At 44.7% G+C, this 24,244-nt stretch overlaps 1 protein-coding gene across 1 annotated transcript in view; it reads right to left on the bottom strand.

The window, feature by feature from the left end:
- Window positions 1-24,244, bottom strand: part of MUC16 (mucin 16, cell surface associated) — a 126,597-nt gene that overhangs the window by 39,712 nt on the left and 62,641 nt on the right. The window contains 22 exon segments of the mRNA XM_027774819.1: window positions 263-350; window positions 448-515; window positions 686-810; window positions 1,272-1,307; window positions 1,415-1,587; window positions 2,177-2,244; window positions 2,504-2,628; window positions 4,368-4,427; window positions 4,684-4,719; window positions 5,276-5,448; window positions 6,051-6,118; window positions 6,210-6,334; window positions 9,197-9,232; window positions 9,775-9,947; window positions 12,051-12,118; window positions 12,206-12,330; window positions 14,729-14,788; window positions 15,031-15,066; window positions 18,354-18,526; window positions 19,727-19,794; window positions 19,884-20,011; window positions 20,890-24,183. Coding sequence (XP_027630620.1) covers window positions 263-350; window positions 448-515; window positions 686-810; window positions 1,272-1,307; window positions 1,415-1,587; window positions 2,177-2,244; window positions 2,504-2,628; window positions 4,368-4,427; window positions 4,684-4,719; window positions 5,276-5,448; window positions 6,051-6,118; window positions 6,210-6,334; window positions 9,197-9,232; window positions 9,775-9,947; window positions 12,051-12,118; window positions 12,206-12,330; window positions 14,729-14,788; window positions 15,031-15,066; window positions 18,354-18,526; window positions 19,727-19,794; window positions 19,884-20,011; window positions 20,890-24,183 — 5,306 coding nt within the window.

Genomic DNA, 24,244 nt, shown 5'->3' with positions numbered 1-24,244 from the left:
AGTGACTGAAAATTCATGCTGGGCGTGTGCGTGAATGCCCAGAATCCCAAGAGTCAGATCAAGGAGAAGGGACTGTTTCTGTTTCTGTCTCTGTTTCTCCAGTAAGCGCACATGGCCTATAGCAAAAAATCTCTCCAAAAATAAAGAAGGGAAAAAGAGAGAGAATTTAAAAACAGAAGGAAATATTCTTCTTCGTCTAAAGGAGGGAGTGAAGGAAGGAATTCGGAAGGGACCACTTGGGTAGGGATTCAGTGTTGCTGACGGTCTCAGGAGAATTTGAGGACAGCTGGGGGATAGATGTGAGGATAAGATAGGATACGATGCCCACGGTCCCCTCAACGCCATCTCTGCTGAGAACATTCACAGAGAGAGCCGGCAGGGAGTCTGCCATATTGCTCAGACCTGGGAACCCTTGCAGTCCACTCCCCAGGCAGTCCAAGGTCTCACCTGAGCAAGGTCAGTCTGCAGCCCGAGTACAGGGGGCCGACACTGGTGTTCTTGAACAAGGGCCCAAGCTGTGGAGAGAGAGAGAGGAGAGCAGAGGTTGTGAGAGGCAGGGCAGGGTCATGTTTGGTTGGTGGGATGGTCGTCAAGGTGAGCAGGAGTGGGACTGACAGGGGTAGAGTGAGGAGGGTGGTTACAGCAGCGGGCTGTGCAGGGGTGAAGTGGAGGGTGTGGCTCTCACCAGGCCTTGCAGGACCTTCTCTGTGATGTTGAACTTCCCAGACCCTGGAGGCCGCATGTCCTCCCTGAAGCGCAGGTTGGTGATGGTGAAGTTGAGAGTGAATGGCACCAGGGGTGACGCTGTGGCTGCAGCAGGATAGGGACGGGGAGGTCACATTGTGTCAGGCTTGGGATAATTACAGGGGTGAGGCCAAGGTCTCAGTACAGGGCTTACCCTACTTTAGACCACTCAATTACTAAAAGAAGCTCCATGGCACCCAATGACAGGAGCACCATTTTTGAGGTTTAACCATCACATTCTACACACGAAGCAAGGAACTATTTGGAAGCTGTGGAGCTCTGAAGGAGGCAACTGGTGACCTAAAAGTTGCATTTATTTCTGTTGAATCGTTCACCTACTGTCCTCCATTTTCCCTGCATTAATTGTTACTGGCATTTCTCTGTGTCTGGCCAATGACAGAGCTGTCTTACTGTAAGAACTTCTAGCCTGTGCCCCAGCCCCTTCCTCCCAGACAAGTGGAGGTGTCACACCTGTTGCTTTCTTCCCTGATTTGAGAGGGGGCCTTGGGGAGCCACTGGGTACTCACTGCTGGGGGTGGTTTCTGCTGCCTGGTGGGTGTAACCTGCAGGGAGACAGGAACCGAGAGAGACAAGGTGCTCAGAGTTGGGGGATTAAGGAAGAGGAAGAGGGGAGGATGCAGGCGCTACAAAACAGATGACCTCTGCTCACCATTTACATAGAGACTGTCCTGATCCAGGGTGTAGGGGCCCAGCCGGGTGATAGTGTTGGTGATTCGGCTCAGCTCCCAGTACAGCCGTTCCCTGTCCAGCTCAATACCCGTGTGGTCCGGGCGGTAGGTGCAGACAGTGTCCACTGCTGTGGCTGCCCCATTGTTCTTTGGCCTGGGGAGGGCAGGCGAAGGGAATAACAATGAATGGTATATGCAGGGAGGGCTCCTGAGATACCTGGGGGCAGGACAGGAAGTGGTCAGAGGAAACGAGAAGCCTGGGAGAGCGGTCAGTAGCCACACACAGATTCTTTGAGTGCAGCCACTTTCAGCCAGCCTGAGATTGAGAAGCAGAGCCATGGGTACAAGAGTTTTTATGAAATTGGGAGGCTGAAGCTCACCACCTCCTGGCATGAGAACAAGGGAGCTCATGCTTGAGATGGATGAAGAACTAGAATTAGCAATTGAAGCAAGTGAAGGGAGCACCTTGTTCTGAGAGAAGTCCTGGGGACAGAACTTGAAGCCTGAAGGAAATACCCTTCTTGTTCAATAGGAGGGAAAGTAGGGACTTTAAAAAGCCAGGGTTGGGGACAGCTGATGGAGAGGTCATACAATCAGGAGACACTTTGCGTCTGGAGCCAGTGTCTCCTGAATTCCACCTGTGCTGAGCACATGCACGACAAGGGTAGGAAGAAAGCCCAGAGCAAACTCCTCGGGCCTTGAAGCCATTGAGGCAGCCCTAGCAGGAACTTCTCAAGTCTCACCTGAGCAAGATCAGTCTGCAGCCAGAGTACATTGGGCCCACACTGGTCTGTTTGAACAGAGGCCTGAGCTGTGGAGGAGACAGAAGTGAGCAAGAAGACTGAGAATGGGGGGGGGGGGGAAAGCAGACACCAGGGGGGGGGGGGTGCGTGGGGCTGTATTCATGGGTGGGGCTTGAATCTGTTGAGACCAGGGGCAGGTGGGTGGAGTTGTTTTCCCTGGGCATGGCATAGGTGATATGGGCGGGGCTAGTACCAGTAGGTGTGGCTGGCATGGGGGTGTGGTCTTATTTCATGGGTGTGGCATAGTAAGGTGGGCAGGGCTCTCACCAAACTCTGTAGGATCCTCTCTGTGGAGTTGAACTTCCAGGAGCCTGGGTGCCTCATGTCCTCCTCATACTGCAGGTTAATGATGGTGAAGTTGAGGGTGAAGGGTACCAGAAAAGGACCAGCAGCTGCAGTGGGGGAAGAGTGGAAAAAGACTCCACTGAGCTCAGGTTTGCTCTGTGCATCTGGTCATGGGCGTCCCACATATATACCTTCAAGTGTTGAGGAGGGTTGTTCTCCAAGATGGGTAGTTTTCTCAGGGAGAAAAACCCACAGACACTAGTATCATCTGGGGCCCGTTATGAACTATTGCAGTATGGTGGTAAATGTATCACTGAGCAGAAAGCAGACATGGCTGACCCTCCAGGTGTCTAGAATTCTAGAAGAACGTCTTTCTTTTCTGCCCTATCTATCTAGATGTGTATTTGGCAAATTCACTATTGACGTAGAAGATGTCGGTCTCTTTTCAGAGATTTTGTTTTTACCCATTTTGTTTCCCTGAGACCCATATATTTATTGATTTTAAACTGAATGGAAAGAATGAACATCGCCAAACACACACACACACACACACACACACACACACACATATATATATATATATATATTCCTCCCAAAAAGAAAAACGAATCGAGCACAAGTTAATGGTACACATCATAATGTGGTACTCTTTGTTGAAAATGATGATATGAGCGCCAGCAGGTGGTGTGGTGGTTGAGGTGCTAGACTCCCACATTGCTGACCATGGTTTGAGTCCTGGACCTGGTGGCTTGCTTTCCCATTTTCCCTCCCTCTATCTCTCTCTGGTGACCACATGTGCCCGATAGCAAATTAAATAATAATAATAATAATAAGATGAAAGTTAAATAAATAATTCTCTATAAAAAGAGAAAATGATGACTTTGGTATCATCCGTGATTTGATTATTGTGCACTGCTTGCATGCTTTGAAAATCCATATTAAACCCCACAAACATGTACAATAATTAAATGTAAATAAGAAATAGAAAATAAATAAAATAGAAAAAAATGGAAGAAATAGACAATTGCATTCTTACGTGTCAGACCCTATTTTAAGTACTTCATGTACTGACATTTAATTCATCCCTTTGTTGAGAGGCAGTATTACTATCCCCATTTTACAGATGTGCATACTGAACCAAAGAGAGGTTACATAATTTGCCCCAAGTCACGTAATCTCTAAATGACAGAGTTTAATTCGAATCCACGCTTTGCGGTACCAGAGTCTGTGCTCCTAACCAGTCCACCTGAGACCATGGGTAAGTATAGACACTCCCTGTGCTGACCTGGGTGTCCAGTAGTCACAACACCCTGGGGAGGCACGAGCTGATGTATATCAGTGATGATGCCAGCTCATCTGGGCTGTAACCAGGGCTGGCAAGTGTATGGAAATCTACCTTGGGCCACTGGGAGGCCAGGAATGGGAAAGTTTGGTCTGGCCGGAGCTTGCCCAAGTGCCCTGGCATGCCCTGTAATAAGGCATTGTCCAAGCACACACGTAGCTCATGCTCTTCCTTTGTGTCTTGGAAGTGAAAACTAAGTTCCAGAGAGGTAAACCCCTCTCTCTCTATCTGCAAAGTGCACCCAGGACCATCCTGATTGCAATTCGATCTTTATCAACACAGTCACATTTTTCCTTCTCTGTCTTCCTTGCTAGGAGCCCATCAAAGTCCAGGACGCTTTCTAGTCTGTGTGTTGATGCACTACCAGAGCCTTTTATGCCGTAAAAGCTTAATCAATACTTGTCGAATGAAGGAGTGCAGAAGTTGTGGCTCCCAGGGAATCCCTCCCACTGGCTAAGTAGATTAGACCTTGGTAGGGAGGAAGCACAAAGAGGAAGTTCTTACCTGTGGATATCCAGAGGGGGCTTGTAGAAGTTGCTGGGGAGATGGAAGAAGTCATAGCAACTGAGAAGAAAACATAATGAGACAAACAAGGGGCTAGAGGGCCTGCCCGATCCAGGAGGGCCCATCGTGGGACCTTGGGATAATGTTATTTGGCCTTAGGCTTGGGCTGGGTGTGTCTTTTCCAAGTCAGGGAATGAAGATGGGGAAAGACCAGGACTCTTCCATCTCCTTCCTTCTCTAGGGATATGAGGGAGGAGACAGGGGAGAGAAATGGTAGACCCCAAGGCAAAGCAGTACTAGGACCCAAATTACTCACAGCTAGGAGTGGATGTCAGGGCCTGATGGTTGTAACCTGAAAACAGAGAGGGAGAGAGGGGCTGAAAATTAGAAAAATGAGTGATGGAAAGAAGAATCCAGGGGCCAGGAAGTGGCAGAATGGTTAAGGCCCTGGACTCCCACATGGTTGATTATGGTTTGAGTCTCGGACCTGGCAGCTTATTTTCTCACTTTCCCTCCCTCCATCTGGTGAGTGCCCATGCCCTGTAGCAAATTAAATAATAATAATAAATTAAATTAGCAATTATTTTAAAAAAGAGAAGAATCTGGGGTCCATTGGGTGTCCATGGATCTATTGATTTGTCTTACTTACAGAGACACCTTAGAGTGAAGACACTGTGGTGAACCCCAGAGATTATAACTGGAGCACAGGGAAGACTTTCTCTTATCAGGGTATCTACCGTTCATCTTTCTGCCTCTTGTCTAGTCCAAGGGAAAGAACCAGTGGTGCAGGCCAGGCTGGGGTAAATTCTAGTCCTCCCCAAACTCAAAAGGACAAGGGATCCAGAATGTGTGTTATGAGCCCATGCAGTCTGCAGTGAGACCCCCAGGGAAGCGGTACTGCCTCTCACCGTTGACATAGAGGCTGTTCTTGTCCAGAGAGAAAAAGCCCAGCTGGGTGACACCATGGGTCTCACGGCTCAGCTCCCAGTACACCTGTTCTCTGTCCAGCCCGGTGCTCATAGGCTCAAAGTGGTGGGTACAGGTCATATCCACTCCAGTGGCTGATTCGTCCTTCTCTGGCCTAAGGGAGTGAGTTAGGGACATATGCAGGATTGGTACTGAGGGGAACTTGCAAGAATAATCATGTCTGATAAAGTCACAAAGCCAAAATCAACTTCCTTAAAGGTGAAAAGAAGAAAAAAAAATAGAGACAAAAAAATTAAAATCTAGAATTTACAAATGATCAAAAGATAAAGATGGTGAATTGAAACGAGAGTTGGCTGTTTGTCTACAGTCCAGTTCCAGTCTTCTACCATCCCACTCCCAGATTGGGCCAAGGGGGAACACATTTCAAGTGGGGCAGCTCCAAGATCTTGCAAATACTTTAGATACATGCAGGTTAACAAAAGGGCATGCCGCAAGGACTGTTCGTTTTTTATTTTTAATTTTTTCTTAGTAAATAATTTCAGTAACTGCGGAACATTCACTCCACCATAGTTAGGACCAGAAGGAAGACAGAACAGAAGCCTAAGAGGATAGGAACTGGGGATAGGACTCAGTAGGTACAGCAGCATGGGTGTTCAGACCCTACCACACTGGGCAGGGGTGGGGTGGGGCAAGGTAGATTCAGGAAGTGAATCTGGGAGGCATGGGAGTGTGTGCATCCACTCCCGGACATCTCACCTGAGCGAGGTCAGTCTGCAGCTGGAGTACAACACACCAATACTAGTGTTCTTGAACAAAGGCTCAAGCTGGGGAGGAAGGACAAAGAGTTGAGTAGGAAGACCACAGGGCTACCCAGGAGTGAGGGAGTGTGGGCTGTGGGCATCTTAGAACCCTTACTAGGTCCTGTAGGGTCTGCTCGATTTTGTTGAACTTTGAAGATCCTGGAATTTTCATGTCTTTTGTGTACTGCAGGCTCGTGATGGTGAAGTTGAGGGTAAAGGGCACCAGGGCAGGGCTCGTGGCTGCAACAGAAGAGACAGTTAAAAGAATCTGTCTTGAGACTGTTAGAATTCTCTGTCCCACCCTTCCTCCAGCTCTCATGCTTATGGGCTATGGTTCTCTCCACCAGAGAGCTCCACCTAGTCTTAGTTTTGTTTTGATTTTGTCAATTTTTTTTCTTTTTCTTTTTTTTGGAGAGGTTTTTGCTACAGGGCGCGTGTGCTTGCCAGAAAGACAGAGAGGGGTAGAGAGACAGAAAATTATGTGACTAGATTCATGCCTTGAGTCTCTGGTCACCATTTTAGTTCTTTCTTTTGTGCATTCAGTAATATTTATAGAGAGCATGTGAGGCATCATTATGACATTAACACATGTATTTCTAGGTAGAAAATTTTTTTGTTTTAAAAAATTATTTTATATAACTTTATTTACTTTTGTTTGACCAGAGAGGTTCAGAGAGAGAAAGAGAGAAAGAGGGAAAGTGAGAAAGCAAGCCGCTAGGTCCAGTACTCAAACTATGGTCAGCCATGTGGGAGTCCAGGGCCCCAACCACCATGCCACTTGCTGGCCCCAGTTTGGGGAAAAAAACTCATCAGATACAAGACTAAGAACTTCTCTGTTGATAATGATGTTTACAGTAATATCCTTGATTTGACTTACATGCTGCATGCATGCCTTGAAAAACACATTGTGTGCTATAGAGTTATAGGATGATGAAATGTAAATGACAAATCATAAAATTAAAAAGGTAAACATTAAAACAAACAAATAATATTACAGGGGCTGATTTAGATAGATGAGGCAAGGTTCCTATAAGAACTGAGTCTTTGCTTGGAACTTGATGGGGGCCAACAGGTGGTGTGGTGGTTAAGTTGCTGGACTTCCACTTGGTTGACTGCATTTTGAGTCCTGGGCCTGACAGCTTGCTCTCTCACTAACCACCTCCCTCCACCCCGCCGCAACCTGGTGAGAACACAAGCCCTATAGCAAATTAAAAAATAATAATAATAATAAATAAAATTAAATAAATAATTAAAAAAGAGAAACTTGAATGAGGCAAAGCCTATAAGCAGCCTGAAGAAGTATTTCCAAAGTAACAGCAAATGCAAATCCATGAGGTTGAAAAGAGTTTGCTGGGGACCAGCAGTTGGTGTAATGGCTATGTCGCTGGACTCCCATGTAGTTGACCATAGTTCAAGTCCAGGACCCGGTGGCTTAAACTCATGCCAGGCATGTGTGCATACATGCCCAAGATCCTAAGAGGAGAATGGAGGCGAAGGGATTGTGGTGTGGCCATCCCCCCATGGGGTGATTTCTTGCTTTCTGTTTCTCTCTGTCGGAGGTGTGGTGTCCAAAAACAAAAATCCCCCCCCCCCCCAAAAAAAAAAAAAAAGAAAAAGAAAAAAAAGAAAAGAGTTTGCTGTGGTTGAGCCATGTTCACATTGCAATGAGCCAAGAGCATGAAAGAAGATGAGGTCAGAAAGGATGGTAAGAATGAGATGAAAAATTTTTTGTTTATTTTCACTTGGTTCCCTCCCTTCACAAAAATTGAAAATGGTCTCTTGTTGGCATTGTGTAGAGTAATGTCTTTGCCTGGACCAATATGCAATGTATTTATGCTGGGGGAATTCATTTTGTATGTTATCAATATGGACGGTGATTAAATATTTAAAAATAAGAAAATAAAAGAAAGGAAGAAATAAAAATAATGAGGCCACGGTCGGTCATGACATAATGGTGATGCAACATGACCCCTGTGGGAGGTCCTAGGTTCCTGTTCTGGGGTCTCCTTGTGCTCACCAGGTAGGCACATGAACCTATGATCTAGACTGACTGAGACTTGGGGTTGGTCATGGCGTGGAGATTCTGTTGGGGATGCCTGGCTCTCTATCTCTATTTCTGTTTTTCTTCTCTCTCATGGAAGAAAGAAAGAAATTTAAATAAAAGAAATGAGGTCAATAATACTAACAGTTTCCACATATTCAGAGCTGACCACTTGCCTGGGTGAGTCCATCTTCTAGAACACCTGACTTCAGAGCCTGTGCTTTAAATCACCATATCACATGGCCTACCCCAGAAACCCATGAGGGAGAGATCCCTGCAGGATCTCAGACTCCTATGGTACAGTTGTTATGAGAAAGTCATTAAAGATACTGCCTGGGAAGGAAGATGTCCATGACAAACTTAGGAAATATTATTCCCAGTTGGCAGATGAGGCACTGAGGCATCAAGAAGGTAAGTAAAATCACTCAAGGTCAACATAACCGGAAAAATTAGGAGCACACATTCCCTGCTCTTGAGGAGTTCAAAGGAGAGTAGGGGGTTTTTATGACAGCTTCAGGTTCCCATGCACTACTTTTTCTCAGCATCTGCTAGGTCTTTGAGACGATACTCTGGCTTCTTAGAAGGAGTTAGAGAGAAAACCACCTATCTGTGAAGCTAGAGAAGTGGGCTTGTACCACTGAGGTCTTTGGGAAGAGAACGGAATTCACAGCAGCTGAGAAAAATGGACTGGAGTGAGAATAAGGTATTTAGTGTAGGGCATGGATGACATCATGTGCCTCTTTGCTGTCCAACCTGAGTCTTTTTTTTTTAAACTTTTTAAAATTTACTTTTATTCATTCATTCATTTTATTTTGATTTGGCCAGAGAGAGACACAGAGAGAAAGAGAAGGAAAGTGAGAAAGCAAGCCACCAGGTCCAGGACTTGAACCGTGGTCAGCCATGTGGGAATGTCCAGCGCCTTAACCACCATGCCACCTGCTGGTCCCGCAGCCTGAGCCTTTGAATGTATGGGAGTGGGTTGGGTCCAAGGCCCTGGAGTTAGAGTAGGGGAATCAGCTGCTATTCACAAGGGGCCTGGTGCACAAGAATTAAGTACTCACTGCTTGGAGTGGGGGTAGAGGCTCGATGGGTGTAACCTGCAATGAGAAAAGAAGACGGAATTGGGATGCAAACATGGAAGAGATGTTAAAAATATAGTCAAGGCCCATCAGCCCCATCCTCAGCTGAGACTTCAAGTCTTCACAGGTCAACACTTAGGATCTAGGAGTAACTATAACTTTTTCCTAAAAGGCAAAGAAATAAAAGAATCATTCCCTGTCTTCATGGGGTTGCAATTTATTTTGGAAAATAAACACACCAACATTTATAGAACTTGGGTTTGAAGACTGTGCTTTTTAATGTCTAAAGGTCAGACTCCTGAATAACCATTGGCTTCAGTCAGAGTGATAATTCTTCATGTGTCTAGAGAAATACTTTTTCTGTTTCAGAGGGGTATACAAGTTAGTGCCTTGGAATGCAAAGGGAAGGACTTTCAAACTTGAAGGTCTTTGGGGGTCCTAAGTCATCAAGGGAGATTTCTCAGGTGGAAGACAAGACATGGGCTAGGCCTGGAGAGCCCACATGCCTTCTTAGGTGCAGATTCTCAGATTCAGGGTGTGGTTGCAAAAAGGATGCTCACCATTGACATAGAGACTGTCACTGTCTAGGGTGAAGGAGCCTAGATGGGTGATGCCATGGGTCAGCTGACTCAGCTCCCAGTATAGTTGTTCTCTGTCCAGCTTAACGTCCATTGGATCAGGATGGTGAGTGCAGACTGCATCCACTCCAGTGGCTGTTCTGTTTTTCTCAGGCCTAGACAGGAAGGAATGCATGAATAGAGAGTCCAAGTGAAGGCACCAAAAAGCTTCATTAAGGGAGTGCACAGAAAGCAGAAGAACTGGGCAGTCTTGACTGGCTTTGGTGCTGGGGAGGGTTAGAAATGAGTTAAATAGCCACAGATCCTGAATATAGAAGATACAGCATCTACAATGTTAGGATATTTATTCCAAACTCTAAAAAGACCATCATAGCAAGACATCACACCTCCTAAAATAATTTTTAAAAAGTATGATGAAAGCTGTGGAAAGAAAGAATCTAGAAATGTGGCAAGATGAAAGAAGATAATTTCAAATTGTTTAAATCTCAACTCTGCTGCAGAATCACTGGATGAATCTGGATAAGTTTCTCAACTTCTCTGTGGTTCATTTTTTAAATCTGTGAAATGAGCTAATAGTACAGACTCCATAGCACCTGGCATTAGAAAGTGCTCAATAAAAGAAAGCCATTATGTTAGGTAATGATAGGACCAATGTTTCTTTTGAGAATGGACCTTGCAGTGAAAGGATCTGAGCCTTTTGAAGGCAAGGGTATGCCTTTTGAAGTAAAGCATCTTGAGGTGGAGGGTGGGAATGGGACTGTAGTATTATTCTGTAGTAATGCAGAACCAGAGACGTCAGAATCATGGCATGAGTACCAGTGAGCTGAGGGCATTCATCTTCAGACAAAAGGTCAGTGATCAGGAGATATTGCACAGGAACAGAGTGATCCATGGGTATGTGTGAGAGTTCCACACATTATTTTTAGTATCTGGTCTGGGTCCAAGAGAGGCCATAAATAATTAACTGAATGCTTGCTATTATTAGATCTTTCGTCAAGCATCTTTCATTTTAATTCTCATGACACCAAAAATTCTTTCTTTAATAAAAAGTGGAGTCTATTTCCCCATCTCTTGAATCTAGACTTGGCTGTGTGACTGCAGTTGGCCAATAGACATTAGGAAATGCAAGCAGAGACTTGAACAGCACATGTGCATCAGGGCTTACCATTCCTTGATGCCCTGGGAACCCCGATTATGTGAATGAACCTGAACTAGCTTGCTGGAGGATCAAAGAGTATGGAGAAAAACTCAGGTGTCCCAGCCAGTAGCCCACCCAACTACTGATTGCAGACACACGAATGAGCCTCATTTGAGATTGGCTGAGCCAGTCCAAGCCAAAAGTCCACCCCAAATCACCACAATTTGGGCCAGTAGAATTGTGGGAAAAATTATTTGTTATACAGAAAATAAAATAAAGACACTCAAACATACAGGTGAGGAGGCTGAGGTATAGAGATATTAAGTGACTTGTTGGGGTAACATAGTCTTGAGGTAAGAGAGCTAGGATTTGAGCACAGGCCTATAGGACTCCAAATGAAATTGTACAATCCTTGTGCCGTGCTGCTTAATAACTCTTCTGGGGGAAGGAAAGGATCACAAATTCACCTCTTAGAGCTCAGACAAAGGATTTGGCTGTTGCTGGAGGCCAATAAGATAGGGAGAGCTTGCTAAGTATTGTAAACATGCCAATCTTTAAACAAAGTGTGATTAAAAGAAAAAAAAAAACAGGAGAAAGAATTATAAATCATCTAGAGCAGTGTTTCTCAACCTTTGCAACATTGATATTTTGGATCAGATCATTCTTTGCTCTGGGAGACTGTCTCGTACATTGTAGGATATAAGCAGCACCCCTGGCCTCCACCCATAGGAAACCAGTAACAACCCTCACCTTTGAGTCATCATAACAAAAAACAGGTCTCTGATATACAGTTACTCTTGGTTAAAATTACTGCTTGATAGTGATGGAACCAATATTACTTACTAATTGTTTTCTTTTTTTCTTTTTCGACACGGTCTACCATGTGGGATTTGGTTTCTGTAAGCACTAGGCCATGAGTCCAGCTCATAATTGTTTTTTTTTTATGAGCTCCAGAATAAAGATTTTACTGAAATGCTCATTCTTGCTTCTCATAAAGGAAAGAGAGGAGGCCAGAGTGGGAGCTGGTGGTCACTGCCTTTAGAACAGTGGGTGCAGGGTGTTAAAACCCATCATGTGGTCATCTCCTATACTGCCTGCTTGTCTACTCTGAAGTTCTCACCTGAGCAAGGTCAGCCTGCAGCCAGCATAGAGGGACCCAATACTGCTGTTCTGGAACAAGGGTCTGAGCTGGGGAAGAAAAAGAAGATGATCAGATGGTCCAAGGGGCTGAGTGGGCCATGACTGAGATGGGGCAGGCATTGGGGAAGGCTTTACCCAGCGATTCAAGATTCTCTCTGTGGTGTTGAATATCTGAGATCCTGGGGGCCCCATGTCCTCTGTGTAGTGCAAGTTGGTGATGGTGAAGTTGAGGGTGAAGGGCACCAGAGAAGGGCTTGTGCCTGCAGTGAGAAAAAGAGAGGGGTTCATTATGAGCTCTGGCCTGGGATCACTTTAGATGGAGGGTCTGAGATTATCACCTCAGCCCGTGTCCAAGCTTCCGATGTCCTACTTGTATTACTGTTGCATTGGGTCAGACTTAAAAGAGGGGGGGGGGGGTGAGACTAGCAGGTGGCATGGTGGTTGAGGCACTGGACTCCTACTTGGCCAACCATGGTTTAAGTCCCGGACATGGCGGCTTGCTTTCTCACTTTCCCTTTCTCTGGTCAAACTAAAAAATAATAATAAAATAAATAAATAAATAGGGGGAGATCCCATAGGGGATCAATCATTTTAGCTGAAAAAACAACCTCAACTCTTGTCAGCCTGATATGTCCAAAGATATATCATTGATGGACAATTGGGTGGGAGGAAGAGAAGCAAAGCCACTGTATTGCAGTTGTTTTGCCCCCAGGACAGAGACCTCCCAGGACTTCAGACATCCCCATGAGAGATGTACAGCTGCCAAGTGGTCAAGGTCATTCCCCTCCATGACAGTGACTTCTCTGCCTTGACCTCACTGGCCATCTTTGGAGAGTAGATTTAGTGGCGTTTTCCCCTAGACAGTCATGTTGCCTTTGTATAAATACTAATCTCTACCACACTTTTCTTTATCAAAAGGTGCTCCAGCATGAAATAGAAATTGTGTGGTCATTCTGGAGGTCTGAGGTGCAAATGTAGAAGATTGTGTACTAGTCTTTGTGCTAGGCACTTTGTCTATAGCATACTGGTTCATCCTCACCACCATCCTGAGAGCTAATTTTTTTTTTTTAAGAGATTTTTGCTATAGGGTCAGTGTGCTCACCAGAGAGACAGAAAGTGAGAAATCAACCCACAGAGGGGATGGCCATGCTACAGTCTCTTCTCCATTCTCCTCTTGAGATTTTGGGCACACACGGACATGCTCCCAGCATGAGTTTTAAGCTACTGGGTCTGGGACTCAAACCATGGTCGATTATGTGGACATCCAGCAATGTAACCATATGCCATCTGCTGGTCTCTCGAGAGCTAAGTTTTACCAATTCCATTCATTTTACATGTAAGGAAACTGATGTTCAAAGAAAACTTTGCCCAAGTCCCACAGACAAAGAAATGGAACAGCTGCATTCTATCTCATGTACTCTCCCTCTCTCTCTCTCTCTCAATTTGCTAGAGGAGATGTGCACTTCTTAGAAAGAGGTGAGATAGAGACAGAGACAGAGAAAGTGAGAAAGCACACCCCAGGGAGCTGACCATGCTGCAATCCCTTCTTCATTCTCCTCTGAGATCTTGGAAATTTGGACATGCACACACATACACCTGGCGTGTTTTCCAAGCTGCCTGGTTGGGGTCTCAGACTTATTGTGCTGGACGACTCCCACATGGTTGACCATGGTTTCAGTCCTGGACTGGGAACTTGAAAATCATGTCAGCCACAGGCACGTGTGTGCCCAACATCCCAGGAGAAAAATGGAGAAGGGATTGCAGCATGGCCATCCCCCTGGGGGTTGATTTATCACTTTCCCTCTCACCATTTTTCTCTCTTTCTCTGGTGAGTGCACTCACTCTATGCCAGAACCTTAAGGAAAAAAAGGAGGGGGGGGGGAAGGAAAATCTAGGACTAGAGGTAGTGGTTCAGCCATAAAACATGGCACTCTATGAGACAATTCCCCTTGGGAAGGTCATCATTTCAAGACAGGAGATCTCCCTGAGTACACCGGGCACATATACCATTATCCAGGGCTGGGGCTGGGGGTGGATCACAATGTTAGAGCCCTGTTAAGTGTTCCCTTCCTTTTTCCCTATCTGTCTCTCTCTCTCTTACAAAATAAAAATAAATAAATAAATAAATAATTTTCCTTATCAGTGTGTGTAGGGGGGCTGGCCCCTTAGTGCAGTGGTTAGGCCTTGTGCAGAGAAATCCCATATAGCTGGCCACATTCAAATTCTGGCCTCAGTGGCTTGAAAAACAAACTAGATGTGCATGCCCAAAATGCTGACTAGAAGGAGGAACGGAGGAAAGGGAATTCCCACGTGAGCAAGCCCTGCTTTGAAGGGTCGGACTCTCTCTCTTTCTCTCTCTCCAGCACATGTACCATTTGGCATTAAAGTAAATAAGGAAGGCAGTTCTGACACACGCTACAACATGGATGAATCTTCAAGAGATTATCTTCAGTGAAATAAGCCAGTCACAAAAGGATAACTACTGCATGATTCTGCTCATATGAGGTTGGTTGGTCAGGGTACTAGAACAGGCAAGTGTCTGGGGTGGCCAATGTTTAGAGAGCAAAGGAAGGAGTGGAGTAGACTGAGGCTGGGTGGTCAAAGGGACTAGACCATGCAATGTTGACGTTTGATAGGACCCAGAGAGCAGGTTCCTACCTGGAGAGCTGGGGATGGAGGACGTGGAAAGTTCTGGAGAGTACGTAGACGTCACTGGATCTTAGGAAAGAAAATGGGAAAAATTGGGTACCATCCTCTGGAATATATATATAGTAGAAGCTATTCATTGGAATTTGGGTTTCTGTCTTGACTCAGATCAAGACCTTAGATGGGTTAAAGGTTACTTTGAGGCTGTATCTGGGAACTTAGGGAGGAGGCATTTTCAGTTTCTCTTCTGAAAAATGCACTCTGCAGGGGAAGGGTTCTAGGGGCAGTAGAATCTCCCAACTTTGACTACTCACTACTGGTGGTGGAACTCCAGTATCGATGGTTATAACCTGCAAATAGAGAGGGAAAGTTAAATTTTTGTCTTTTAAAATTTATTTTATACATTCAATCACTGTACATCACAACAGCTTGTAAAATGAATTTTTGCAGCATAAATACATTGCACACCAGTCCAGTTAAAGATATTACCATACACGTTATCATCAACTGACAACCCTTCATTTCTGTGGCCCTTAAATGTCTTGCCTTTCTATTTTTCTTCTGATTTTCTTCTCACCTTCCCCCACCTCTCATCTTCCTCCTACACTGACTGCAGTATCCACAACCATTCTCCATGCTTCTATATCCTCTAATCTTTCAATTCCCACCATAGAGTGTAGATATTAGGTGCATATTAAGTGGGGATATACAATGTTTCCCTTTCATAGTCTGGTTTGCTTTACTCAGTAGTAAATCTTCCATATTTGTCCAGTTTCTGTCAAATGCCAGGGTCTTGTTTTTTGTTTGTTTTTAATAGCATTTTGAACCAAGCTGTGAGTCTGTCTTTTAATAAGAGAGCTTTACTCATTTGTTAAAAAAACAGTTTCCTGACAAGATTCCCCTTGCACCATTTCTATCTGGTGAGCACATGTACCCCATGGCAAAAATCTTAAAAAAAAATAATAATAAGGTATAGAGAAATGGAGGAAGGGAATGGTATGTACAATTTGAAATATCAGGGGAAATTTGGGGGAAACAGTGGGATGCTGAAAAGAAGAAGAGATTTGGAGATCAGATGGATGTTTTTAGTTTTTAAGAATTATTTTATTTAACTTTATTATTATTTGTTTTAATTTGACCAGAGAAAGAGAGAGGTAAAGAGAAAGTGAGAAAGCAAGCTGTCCAGTCCAGGACTCAAACCGCAGTCAACCATGTGGGAGTTCAGTGTGTTTAACCACCACGCCACGTGACAGCCTCTCATGAGTGTTTTTCTGGGCCATGGATTTTCTTTTTTTTCCCTGAGCTCTGATGCAGATGTAAGTAAAGCAAGGATCCAGGAGAGCCCTGAATTTATCTGAGTTACTCCTGAGTTAGTTCGTTTGATCATCAGAGTAATCCTAAATGGTATTTTCATTCTATTCTACACATGGGATGGTAAACCTGGAGAGATTCCATGGCTTGTCCAGTATCACATAAAACAGAGATCTGTCACTCAACAATATCCACACTGTGTACCATGGTATTAAATTAGTCCTGATCTTGCCACAAAACTTTTATAGACCCGGAACAGGATATATTTAAAATGAGATACAAAAGAAATCTCTAAGTGGACAAAGAGGGGAAATAATTAATCAAGCATTAGGTTAGATTGTTAGATTACAGGTCATCTATGCCTCTTCCTGTCCTGAGACTTGGGGTGCTCTCTGTTTGGATGGTCTGCACTATGACCTGGTGGTTAGGAGCCTGGAGTTTATGTGAGTCTTCAATCATTGACTGAAGTCTTCATTCTGTCATGGGTTATAGATGGGTGATCCTGGGCAAATGACTCACTCCTTGATTGGATTAATGGCTCTCTATGAAAATTAGTATAAGAATAGATTATGATGTACCAGTAATGGAATGCTCTGTGATGATGGACCCTTATGGGAAAGTCCTTGTTTCACATCCTAAAGCCTCCCCGTATACACCAGGTTCATTTGTTGATGACATAGGGCTGGCTGAGGCTGGAGGATCATAGTGTGAAAACCCTCTCTCTTCCCCTCTTTCTTTTTCTCTCTCTCAAAATAAATAAATGAACCTTTAAAAAAAAGTAAAAGCAGGGCTGGCCATATAATCTATTAGATAAGAGAGCTGGGTCCCCCATGGCCAACCCCATTTGGAATCCCAGCCCTGGTGGCTTGAAAAACACACTGACATGTATGCATGCATGCCTCAAATCCAGATGGGATGGAGAAGTGGAGGAGAAGGGATTGTAGCATGACCATGATCCACTGGGGGGGGGGGAGGATACTTTCTCCCTCATTCTGTCTCTCTGTTTTTCTCTGGTGAGCACATATGCCCTCTTACAATTAGAAAAATAGAAGTAAAATAACTCAGAGTTTTGGGTAAGGTTAATATGAGATAATACAAATACAGTTTAATCACAATTCCTGGAACCTGAGTTGCTATTACAGTTGTGGTTCTTAGTGGGCCTTGTTGCTAACCAGGTTGAGTAAACAATTATTCATGGTGTATTTGCTAAGGGTGTCAGTGTCGTTTCAGCTGGCCTGTGGAAACTGAGAATGAGCCTTAAGTTGTCATGATGAAGAGGATAAAGTAGAATGAAGCTTGCACTGAGCACTCATTGTTCACTAGGGAAGAATTAACTACAGGGTCCTATAACTTCAACTACAGGGTCTTATAACTTCCTACTTTCCCTACCATCCTCATGTTCCAACTAGACTCCTGTGGGAAGCAGTGGGAGTAAAGAAGAGGATGAAGTATTTCATCCTGGGATGTGAAAGCGGAAAGGAAATCCATTTCCCTTGGGTATGCTAGGTTTGTACCGGAATTATGAATCTGCATATAGCACTCACTCAACCTTAGCACTATTGATATCTTGTTTTAATTATTTTCATTTATTTTTCTATAGGGCACACTCACCAGAGAAAGACAGAGAGAGGGAAAGTGAGAAATCACCCCCCACCTCGAGGGAGGATGGCCATACTGCAGGAAAATCCCTTCTCCTCCAATCTCCACTTGGGATTTTGGGCATGCAGGCACACGTGCCTGGAGCGATTCACAGACCGCTGGTTCCGGGACTCAAACTGCAGAGTTGGCCATATGGGATCCATCACTTTAACCACTACCCCACTTCCTGGCCCCAATATGAACCTTTGTTACAGGTGTTATTGTTGGCGGTGTTGCCAAGAACAGTGTTGCAAAGATTTTATTGCTAAAAACATTACTATGACTTTTGTAGTTTGTTTCTCAGGTAGAGTATAGCTCCAAATGGTCCTTGGAAAAGGACTAAACATCCAGAAGTTTCCATAAAGGTGAGAAAAATGTGGATCAGTCATTTAATTGGGAAGTCATTGCTTGTTGGGGATGAGTTGACCCCAACACCACCATGGACTTGCTTTATCCTTTCCTCCTCTGTTCATGTGCTCCAACTGGGTCTCTGAGTGGTCATGGGGATGAGAAGAGGGTGGAGATGATCTTTATTTCCACATAAAGGTCCCCTTTAGGAGAGAGAACTGAGCCCCTATGGAAATTCTAGTTTGACCAAGAACTATGAATAAAAGTACACACAAACTCCACTGCAGTGAGACCCATCTGGGGTGCAGGAAGGGACCCCAGTTCCAGCATAGCCACTTACCATTGACATAGAGACTGTTCTTGTCCAGGGTGTAGAAGCCCAGCCGAGTGATACCACGGGTCTGCTGGCTTAGCTGCCAGTACAGCCACTCCCTGTTGATCCGGAAGCCTGTGGGATCTGACTGGTAGGTACAGACGGCATCTACTTCAGTGCCCTTTCCAGCCTTTTCAGCCCTGAGGATGGAAGACATGGGAACAGGGATATAGAGAGATGCTTGAGAGTTGGATACTCTTGACAACTCCTTCCTCCAATTGTAACCCCCTCCTTTTTGAAAATTTCGTATTTACACTTAATTGTAAATACCTTTGTGGGGTACAGAATGGATTTTCTTTTCTTTCTTTAATTTTTCACTTCTTATATTCAATCACTGTATGATGTCCTTATAGCATACAAAATGAATTTTCCCAGCATGAATGAATACACATTTATATTAGTCCAGTCAAAGATATGACCATACACATTATCATCAAAAGATAATTTTCCATTTTTGTGTCCATGAAACATTTTGCTTTTTATTTTTCCCTTGGGTTTTCAAAGCATGCCTGAAGTGTGTGATATATTACCATGCCCATCATCTCTAGCAAAGAACATTATTTTATGTTGGGCACATTTTATTTATTTTTTAAGAGAGAGAGAGGGATTTTTGCTATGGGGTGCATGTGCTTGCTGGAAAGACAGAGATAGAGACAGTAAGTGAAAAAAAATCACCCCCCCAGGAGGATGGCCATGCCACAATTTCTTCTCCATTCTCCTCTCAGGATTTGGGGCATGCATGCACATATGCCCAGGGTGTTTCAAGCCATTAGGTTTGAGACTTAAAGGACAGTCGGCCATGTGGGAGTCCAGTGACAAAACCGTTATGCCATCTGCTGGTCCCATACATTTGATTTTTGCTCTACTAGGATATACATATATTCAAGTTGAACAAATATGGATATATATATTCTAGTAGAACAAATGTGTGTGTGTATATATATGTGTGTGTGTCTATCATCTATCTATGTATTTATATATATATGCACACACATATAATATAATAATGTGTGTGTGTGTGTGTGTGTGTGTTTATCAATATATGGAGAGAGACAGAGAGAGAGCCTGGTAGAACAAATAGTAAGGGACTGCTATTAAATAAGGGAATGCTGTTACACCATTTCACAGACAAAGTGATTGAGGAACAGAGAGGTTCTGTGACTTGCTGAAGGTCACAGAGCTGGCAAATGGAAGAGTAGTGGTTTAAATCCAGGTGTTTGGGGGTATGCTATGCTATACTGTCTCTCATTAAAGGCTTGAGTAGCTGTGGCTGTCTGGGTTCTAGGTCACCAAAAAAGAACATAATTGGGGTTGATGTAGGTGCCATGGAAGTGTCTCACCTGAGCAAGGTCAGCCTGCAGCCAGTGTAGCGGAAACCAACACTGCTGTTCTGGAACAAGGGCTTGAGCTGGGGAGGAAGGAGAGAAAGATGAGTTGGAGGGAACAGGGCAGTGGTGTGTGACAGGACTGAGGTGGACTTTGGTGGAGAGCTCTTACCAGATACTGCAGAGTCCTCTCAGTGGTGTTGAATATCTCAGAACCCAGATGCGCCATGTCTTCCATATAGTGCAGGTTGGTGATGGTGAAGTTGACGGTAAAAGGCACCAACAAAGGAACTTCAGCTGCTGTGGAGAAGGGTAAGTAGAGACCAGTCCTGAGTCAAGCCCCAAGATGGGGGAAAAGCTGAGTCTAGCTTCGCTTGTCCTACTTGAAGTTCCTTTTGTGGTAGTCACTGTCCAAGACCTTCCTGTGTATGGTAAACTACTCTCATCTGCCCAGGATTGTGTGGATTCCTGAGATACAGACTTACAGTTTTTACTTTATCCAAGATCTTGGATAAATGGGCCACGCTACTCCCACAGCCACCTGCCTCTTACAATTTCATCACTAATACCTGTATCTCTTTGTCTTGAGCAGTTAACAGGCCCAGGGAGCATCTTTCCAGCTGTGAATGATGGGAGTTGGTGGATAAATACCCCAACTCCCTCCCCTTACCCCTCTAAAGTGCATATTCTATGCATTTTCCTGAGGTTCTCCTCTAGTTTCCAGAACAATGAGACAAAATATCTGTTTTTAAGTCACCCATTTTGTGATATTTTGTTACAGCAGCCCTAGCAAACTAATACATCATGTGACCCAGAAATTCCTCCCTTAAAATTGAAAACAGGGATTCAAACAGATACTGTATCCTGATGTTCACTGCAGCATTGTTCACAATAGTCAAAAGGTGAAAACATCCATAGTGTCTATCAACAGATGATTGGATAGACAAAATGTAGTATATCCATATAACAGAATATTATTCCATAAAAAGGAACAAAGTTCTGATACGTATTATAACATGAATAAACTTTGACAACATTATGCTAAGTGAAATACAGATAGTGGTGATGGTTGCACAGCTGTGTCTATGTAATTAATACCACTGAACAGTACACTAAAATGGTTAAAATGAAAAATTTTATATTATGTATCTTGTTATAATTTTAAAAATTGCTCTTACTTGTTCCTGAAGTCATACTCCCAGGGGCTGAGGTGGACATCCCTAGTGTGGTCAGAGGAGCAAAAGGACTTCCAGCCATTGTGTTGAAGGTGGTTGTGGTCCTGGTCACAGTGGGCCTTGAGCCTGTGGTAGCTAAATTAGTGGTCTCAACAGTGGTGGTTTTCAGAATAGTGGTTGGATTTGATCCTTCTCCATGACTGGTTTTAAATGCCGTTTGAGTTTCTGATGGTGTCAAGGTTGTAGTGGTCCCTGTGACAGTCCTGGAAAATTCTGAGAGCCCTATTGAAGTCACAGGTGGTGAGGTGTCTGTGCTTCTGGAAGTTATAGTATGAAGCTTGGGAGTTGTTGTATGAGTACTGGAAAGCCCAGGAACACCATGGGAAATAGTCAGAGTTGGAATACTTGTGCTAGTCTCTGCTGAAGGGCTGGTGGCCAATAAACTTGTGGTCTCTGGTAAACCAGGGGAACGAACTGAAGTTGGAATTATCATGCTAGTCTCTGTCCCAGAATGAGTGGAGAGTGAGACTGTTTCTTCAGGCACACCAGATGAGAGAGTTGGACCTAGATCACCTCTGCTGATCTCAGTCACAGATGGGATGAAGAGAGAGGATGTTGTTTCTGATCCACCAACAGAGATGGTCTGGGTTGGAATGGCAGTATTAATCTCCACCCCTGGTCTGAAGGATGGAGAGACTGTGGTCTGTGATAAATGAGGAAAAATGGTTGAAGCAGGAAATTTTGTGCTTGTCTCTCTACTGGAGTGAGTGAACAACATGGTTGTGGCCTTTGGTTCACCAGGAGAAAGAGTTGGAATTGGAATAGTTGTACTGGTCATTGCCCTAGAACTAGTGACCTGTGAGGTGACTTTATCTGGTTCACCAGGAGAGAGAGTTGTTGCAATGACTGAACTTCCTTCTGCCCTAGGGCTGCTGGCAGTTAAAGCTGTGGTGTCTGATCCAACATGGGAAAGATTTGAGGTTGTTCTGGAAACAGATGTGATGGTCTCCGCAGGATGAGTAATCCATGAGGTTGTTGTCTCTGGCTCACCCAAGGAAACGTTTGGAGTTGCAACAGTGGAACCACCCTGTGCCCCAAAATGTGTGACCAATGAGGCTGTGGCTTCTATGTTACCAGAAGAAAGAGTTGGAGTTGAGGAAGTGACACTTGTGTCTGTCTTAGAACTTATGTCCTGAGAGGTTACCACCTCCAGTATACCAGGTGAGATAGTCGTTGGAACAGCTGAACTGACTTCTGTTCCAGAACTGGTAGCTGTGGAGGGTCTGGTGTCTGTTTTATTATGGGGAGAATATGGGATTGTCCTGGGAACTGTTGTGCTGGTCTCTATAGCCCATAAGGCTGTTGTCGCTGGTCCATGTGACGTTTCAGTCAGTGCTGGAAAAGTACTGGTGTCTGTCCTAGAACTAGTGATTATCGAGGTTTCTGTATCTGCTGCACCAGTTGAGATAGTTGTCAGAATGATTGAACTGGCTTCTGCCCCAGAACTGGTGGCCTGTAAAGGTGTGGTGTCTAATTCACTCTGGGAAAAATTGGGGACTGTTCTAAAAACAGGTGTGTTTGTCTCTGCAGGATGAGTGGCCCGTGAGGTTGTTGTTTCAGACTCACCAGAGGAAACCACAAGAGTTGGAATGGCTGAAATTGTATGAGGTCGATGGGTGGTCAATGAGGCTGTGGTCTCTGGTTCACCAGGAGAAAGAGTCAAAGTTGGAATAGCTGTAGCAGTGACTTTCTTGGAACTAGTGACCAGTGAGGTCACCACACCTGATGCCCCAGGTGAAATAGTTGGAGTTGAAACAGATGAACTGACTTCTGTCCCAGGACTGGTGACCGTTGAGGGTGTATTTGATTCACTATGGTAAAGATTGGAGAGTGTCCTAGGACTTGTTGAGCTGGTCTCTTCAGTATAGGTGACCCATGAAGCTGTTGTCTCCAGTGCAGATGAGGACTCATTCAGTGTTGGAAAAATTGTACTGGTTTCTTTCTCAGAGCTAGTGATGAGTGAGGTCACTGTTTCTGCTACACCAGGTGAGATACTAGTTGCTGGGCTGGTTGAACTGACTTCTGCCCAAGGAATAGTAGCCATTGAAGGTTTAGTGTCTGACTCACTATGGGGAAAATCTGATGGTGGTCTGGAAATAGGTGTGTGGGTCTTTGCAGAATAGGTAAGCCATGAGGCTGTTTTATCTGACTCGCTGGGAGAAACAGTCAGAGTCTGAATAGTTGAACTAGTTTCTAGCCAAGAATCAGTGACCAGTGGAGATGCTGTGTCAGTCAGAGCTGAGAAAGTTGTACTGGTTTCAGCCTCAGGACTAGTAACCAGTGAGGTCACCATCCCTGGAACACCAAGGGAGACCATTGAAGCTGGAATGGCTGAACTAGTCAGTCCGCCAGTAGGGGTGACTAGTGATGCTGTAGTCTCTGGCTCACCAGAAGAAAGAATGAGCGTTGAAAGAGGCTTGCTGATATCTGTCCCAGAGCTAGTGACTGGTGAGGTCACCACCTGTGGTACTCCAGGTGAGGTAGTTGGAACAGCTGAGCTGGCTTGACTGGTGGCCATTGAGGGCATGGTGTCTGATTCACTATGGGAAGAACTTGGAGTTGTCCTGGGAATCACCGGGCTGCTCTCTGCAATATGAGTTATCCATGAGGCTGTTGTCCTCAGCTTATGTGAGGACTCAGTCAGTGTTACAAAAGTTGTACTGGTGTCCGTCCCAGAACTAGTGGCCAGCGAGGTTGCCATATCTGGTACACCAGGTGGGATAGTTGTTGGAATCGTTGGACTGACTTCCATAGGACTGATGGCTGTTGAAGATGTGGTGTCTGATCCATGATGGGAAAAACTTGTGGTTGACCTGGGAGCAGTTGGACTATTTTCTGCAAGATGGGTGAACAATGAGATTGTTGTATCTGGCTTACCAGGAAACACAGTCAGAGTCCGAACAGCAGAACTGGCTTCTACCTCAGGAGGGGTGGTCCATGAAGCTATAGTCTCTGGTTGATCTGTATAATCAGTCAGGGTTGGAAACATACTAGTCTCTGTCCCAGAACTAGTGACCGGTGAAGTCACCAGCCCTGGTACATGAGAAGGGATGGTCAGAGTTGGAGTGGCTGCAGTTGTCTGTGACTCAGGATGGGAGACCAATGAGGCTGTGGTCTCTGGTTCACCAGAAGAAAGAGTTAGAGTTGGCATGGTTGTACTGGTCAATTCCCTAGAACTGGTGACCAGTGAGGTCACCACCCCTGGCACCCCAGGTGAAACAGTTGACGTTGAAGCAGCTGAACTGGATTGAGCTCTGGGACTGGTGACTGTTGAATGTATGGTTTCTGATTCACTATG

The sequence above is a fragment of the Tupaia chinensis genome, unplaced genomic scaffold, assembly GCF_000334495.1.
Source record: "Tupaia chinensis unplaced genomic scaffold, TupChi_1.0 Scaffold000482_1, whole genome shotgun sequence".
Classification (NCBI taxonomy): domain Eukaryota; kingdom Metazoa; phylum Chordata; class Mammalia; order Scandentia; family Tupaiidae; genus Tupaia; species Tupaia belangeri.
The sequence above is the reverse complement of the archived record's forward strand: the minus strand, read 5'-3'. Positions and strand labels throughout refer to the sequence as shown.